At 35.0% G+C, this 4845-nt stretch overlaps 1 protein-coding gene across 1 annotated transcript; it reads right to left on the reverse strand.

Annotated features, from left to right (window-relative positions):
* Positions 1 to 2055: 2055 nt before the first annotated feature.
* Positions 2056 to 3043, reverse strand: LOC139871273 (early nodulin-like protein 7). The gene is made up of 2 exons (XM_071859004.1): positions 2857 to 3043; positions 2056 to 2456 (listed from the first exon to the last, which is right to left on the reverse strand). Exons 1-2 carry the CDS (start codon positions 3041 to 3043, stop codon positions 2056 to 2058), a joined length of 588 nt encoding a protein of 195 aa, XP_071715105.1.
* Positions 3044 to 4845: the final 1802 nt, after the last annotated feature.

The raw sequence follows: 4845 nt of genomic DNA on the forward strand, positions 1-4845 counted from the left end.
TGCGTTAACCTTGAGTGAACTCTTTTTCTGCAGAACTACATTCTGCCTTCTGTGTCCAAGACGACTGGACGATATAGAAGAAAACGAAGACAAAGTTTCTAATGAACTTGTGATTGTCTTGTTCGTTTTAGTGCTGGGAGAAGCGAAAGAGCCTATGGAAGATAAAGGAGTGATAGACGCCATCTTCTAACAATCCGTTTGCTACAAAACAATGGAAGTGACAAAATTAAAACAGCTCATCACACTATGTTACCATATTTTAAACAAGAAGAACTAAGAAGTACAACAAACAATGGCATTTTTATTTGATGTATAACTTATATACCTCAAAAGGAGTCTAAGTTAGATATCAACTAACGAAACAAGTGTAATTCAATTACTTACACACACATATTAATCACATCACACACAGACCTATATGTAATTGCGTATATATCTACAGAGTTGTGATAAAATAAGAACGCTTTCTATGATAGAGATTGAAGAATGCTAAACTTCTAACCTGTACAAGTCTACAAAATTAAATTAGTGTATGCTTAACATCAATTTGAAGCATCAAAGTCAATAATAATCACACTCTTCAGTTTCTGCATCTATATGTTTTATTGTTTTGTGTATATCTGAGATATACAAATATATCAATTTTGAAAATTGGCCAATTCATATCAGAAATTTTCAGCTTTCATGAGAAACTTAAAGCAAATTATAATTGAACCTTTTCAAAAAGTTAAACAGAGTTATCAAATCTCACAGTATCATCAATTAAATTGATGATGATAAAAACATAAGCACGTACAACTAGAAACTACAATTAATTGCTGAATTGAAACAAATGAAAGCTGCAAATTGGAGTTATAAACGAATGAAAAGGTTGATATTCAATTTTCATTTCATAGGTAGTTAATTGAATTGAAATTTGAAATACATATTACATAATTACAATGATTAGATTAAGAATGAATACCTGAAATTCGCAACGAGAGAAAAAGATAGGAAGGTAGAAGAGAGAGTAGGTGTGAGTGAAGTGAATGAGACTTTGAGATAAGAAATATTTTTAGTTTTAGGGTTTATGAAGATAAGGGTGACGTCATCCTTTTTGGAAGTTCTTGCTCTAAAGAACGTTCTGGAACTTGCAAAATGTAGCATGTTAAGTAAAGTTGTAAAATTACACGGTATTTGTTTTGGTTGGTTTGTAGAAAATATGTTTGTTTCGATGCGATTTTTTTAATAAACTCGCTGCAAATGCGTATTCACTATCACTATATGTTATGTTACTGTAATGTACGGAGTAATGTAATACGGGTATACAGTATTGTACAAGATACATGTTAGTATATGTATTTATAAAAACTTAGATGATGAATTTAAATATAGGAACTTAAAAGTGTTTCGGAAGAAGTATTGGTGCCCAAATTTGGTCATTGGCATTCAATCTCAAAGCTTTATATGAATATTATAGAGACTGAAAAAGGATTGGTGCCCAAATTTGGTCCATTGGCATTCAATCTCAAAGCTTTAAATGAATATTATAGACTGAAAAAGGTATGGAGTAGCATCAATATTCAACAATGATTGATAAACACCAAATTTTATGTATCATCAACAAATAAACGTACTGGGATTGGTTGAATTAATCACACACGAAGTGCATTTTCTTTGGGCTTGAACAAACATTTGAATCTTTTTGAACCAATGTTGTTATTAGCCAATTTTGGCCTTAAATGTACATATATCTCTCTCTCTCTCTATTCGTGGGTTACACATAACAAGGTGCTTGGCCCATATAATGTAGATGTAAATTCTTAAACTGTAGTTATCACTTATCAATAACATTTTTTTGCTTTAAAAAAAAAATGATGATGAATTTAAAATGATGCATTAATCATTAATCATTTAATCATAATAAAAAAGTAAAACTTCTTAAAATTCTAGAATCATTTAGCATTACATAAAATCTTAGGACTTGCTAAAAACACTACAATTAAACCAAATCAATCCAAAAATTCAATCCAAAATGCATAACAAAAACAAACATGAAAACATTACTAAAACAACCTACGCCTTCAACACAAACAATCCTAAACCGACAATGGAACCAATCACCATAAAAGAAACCGAATACAAAGTAACCGCATCCGATGGAGAAGGTCCTGGGCTCGATTCTGGTGACACATACTGGGGCATCACAGGAGCCATGCCCGAATAAGGTATCTCCGGTGGACTAGCAATCGTTGGCGGCAAGGCAACAACAGGACCATGATTAGTCACATTAAGCATCATTTTCACACCTTCTTTACACCGATCTGCATTAGCACTAATGAAATACATCGGACCAACTTTGTTAAGATTAATCACAGTGTCCCCGTCATTAAAGAAATCAATCGGGTCCTTCGGATCACAATGGTAAAACGCCCATTTTTGAACCACTGCCACAGAATCGTTCTTGTAACGAAAACCTATTCATTCACATAACATCAAAACACAAAATTATTAACATATAAAATTTGTTACAAGCAACAAACCAGACCTTTTGTTACATAATATATGAACAAAGAAATGGACATGAGTCTAATAACGTAGTATTATTTTCATTCACATGTAATAATAGGTGCACTTTGCTATTATGAAGCCTGAATTTTATTTCAAACTTTATTTGAATCACAGAAATTGCATAAGATATCGTTTAAACGTTAAAAAAATGTAGTAATAAACAATATAATAGTTGAAACAGCGCTATTATGTTGCTTATTATGTTTGCCGAACATGTATAATAACTAGTTGATAGCTTCACATTTAATTTTAATATTACATAATAGATAAAAAAAAATCCATGGTAAAAAAAATAAGGATACTAACGGAGAGAGTCGCCAATATGGAAACGGCGTCTAGAAGCCCAAACATTGTAGAGTTGGGTCTTGTTGGTTACGGGGATTCGCCAACCGACAGCATCGCCAACTAGGAATTCTTTAGCCGAGACAGAGCTAATGACGGCAAACAATATGAAGCAGAAAATAGGCAAAGATTTAGAGAAATTGAAAGCCATTTTTTTGGCTTTTTTGGTATTCTTTTTGCCAAATAAGATGTTAGTGTTGAAGTTATGATGGGGAGTGTGGATTTATAATGTGTTGGGGGTTTAAAGTTTAGGAGGGAAATAAGGGGACGTGGGGTGAGTGGGACGGTTAATATTTGAAGGGGTTTTGTGAAGTTACAGCATTAGTTGTTTGTACTGTTGTTGGGTTCGGGAGTTGTAACGTTTTGAGGAAGTTAATGTTGACTTGATCAAAGTTGAGTGCTACACTTTGCGTGGTCTTCGCTAGGATATTTCAATTTTAACTTTGTTAAAAAGATTAGTGGAAATGTGAAATATTACTATTTCTTATTCTTATATCATAGTTGAGTGCTACACTTGCGCGGTCTTCGCTAGGACATTTCAAATTATTGTAACTATGTTAAAAAGATTAGTGGAAATGTGGAATATTACGATTTCTTATATAAAGTGGCTAGATTTATTGTCTTTGAGCTAATTTTTAATTCCCTAAGTTTTGGCGAAATTTTCACAAGGAACTCGAGCATCTCCAACTCAGTACTCGGAATGAAAATATGGCAAGCAGTCGTGTGGATTTGTGGGTAACTCATTTGGAAGAACTGTTAGAGTATGGAGACATTTATACAAAACGAGAGAAAAAAAAATGTTTCAACACTTGCACGGATTTTGCAGATTTCGGTAAGCGTGAAACAGAGAAAAACAGATCAAAAACAGAGCAAGTTGATTGTGCGCGGTGATGGTGCGCGGCGCGCTCCCTGCGCGCACTAGAGAAGCTTTGATCAGAAGGCTTGCTCGAAGTTTGGGAGTGTGCACGGCGCGCACATTTAAGAGTGCACGGCACGCACGTTTGCTGGCAGCAGCTGGCAACCTTTTTTCATGTGGGATCCGATTTTGTTTGATTCTCCTTTTGCTTTAGGTGCAAAGTGGATACTTTACACCTTGAATTGAGGCTGTGATCATGCTAATTCAAGGGTGTAAAGCTAGTTAGTTGACAAACATGATAATTACTTGTCATGATGAAGATTCCTTGCTAGTTTCTTAAGTGTTCTTGTTTCTCCTATAAATGGAGCTCATTGTATCTCATTGTAATACACCACTCTCAAATATTCAGTAAATAAACGATCTCTAGTTGGTCCGCGGACTAAAGCAATCACAACGATTGCATATAACCACGTTATATCTTGTGTCGATTTACTTTTTCGCATTTATATTCTTTCGTTCATTAAGTGGGTGAGTGATCTTGAAGAATCACTTGCGTTGTTTGGGTCCTAATATCCTAACAAGAACCGCAATCAAAAAGTATTCAAGAATAAGTGTTGGAACCCACCGGTAGCATTGAGTGAGATTCAAGTGATAAGTTACGAATGGATCGCATGTTAGAAATCGGGTATGAATTGACTGTCGGATTCGTTCTTGAATCGTGTAATCACTATCTCTATAAAGTATTTCGACCCTACGATTGCCACGGTTGCACGAAATCTTTACAGGGATCAAACAAGAACGCAATCAGTGTTTTGGGCAACGAAATCACTGATCAAATTGTTAGAGAATATGTGTGTGTTTCTGTTGGTTTGATGAATGCAGGATGAATGAACAAAAAACGTCCATAAACTGTTATAGGATAACAGTTAAACCAAAAGGGTGTAACCCTTCAATTTTGGCAGGAAAGTCGGTTATACCAAAAGGCATACATGTTCGCTGACACTTATTCGAATGCCCCTTGGACCCTGCAAGGGGGCGCAGCCCCCTTGACCCCCGCATTTTGCGCGACAGTTAGCAGCCAACTCTTACGGGCGTGT

This window comes from Rutidosis leptorrhynchoides, chromosome 10 (assembly GCF_046630445.1).
Source record: "Rutidosis leptorrhynchoides isolate AG116_Rl617_1_P2 chromosome 10, CSIRO_AGI_Rlap_v1, whole genome shotgun sequence".
Lineage (NCBI taxonomy): Eukaryota > Viridiplantae > Streptophyta > Magnoliopsida > Asterales > Asteraceae > Rutidosis > Rutidosis leptorrhynchoides.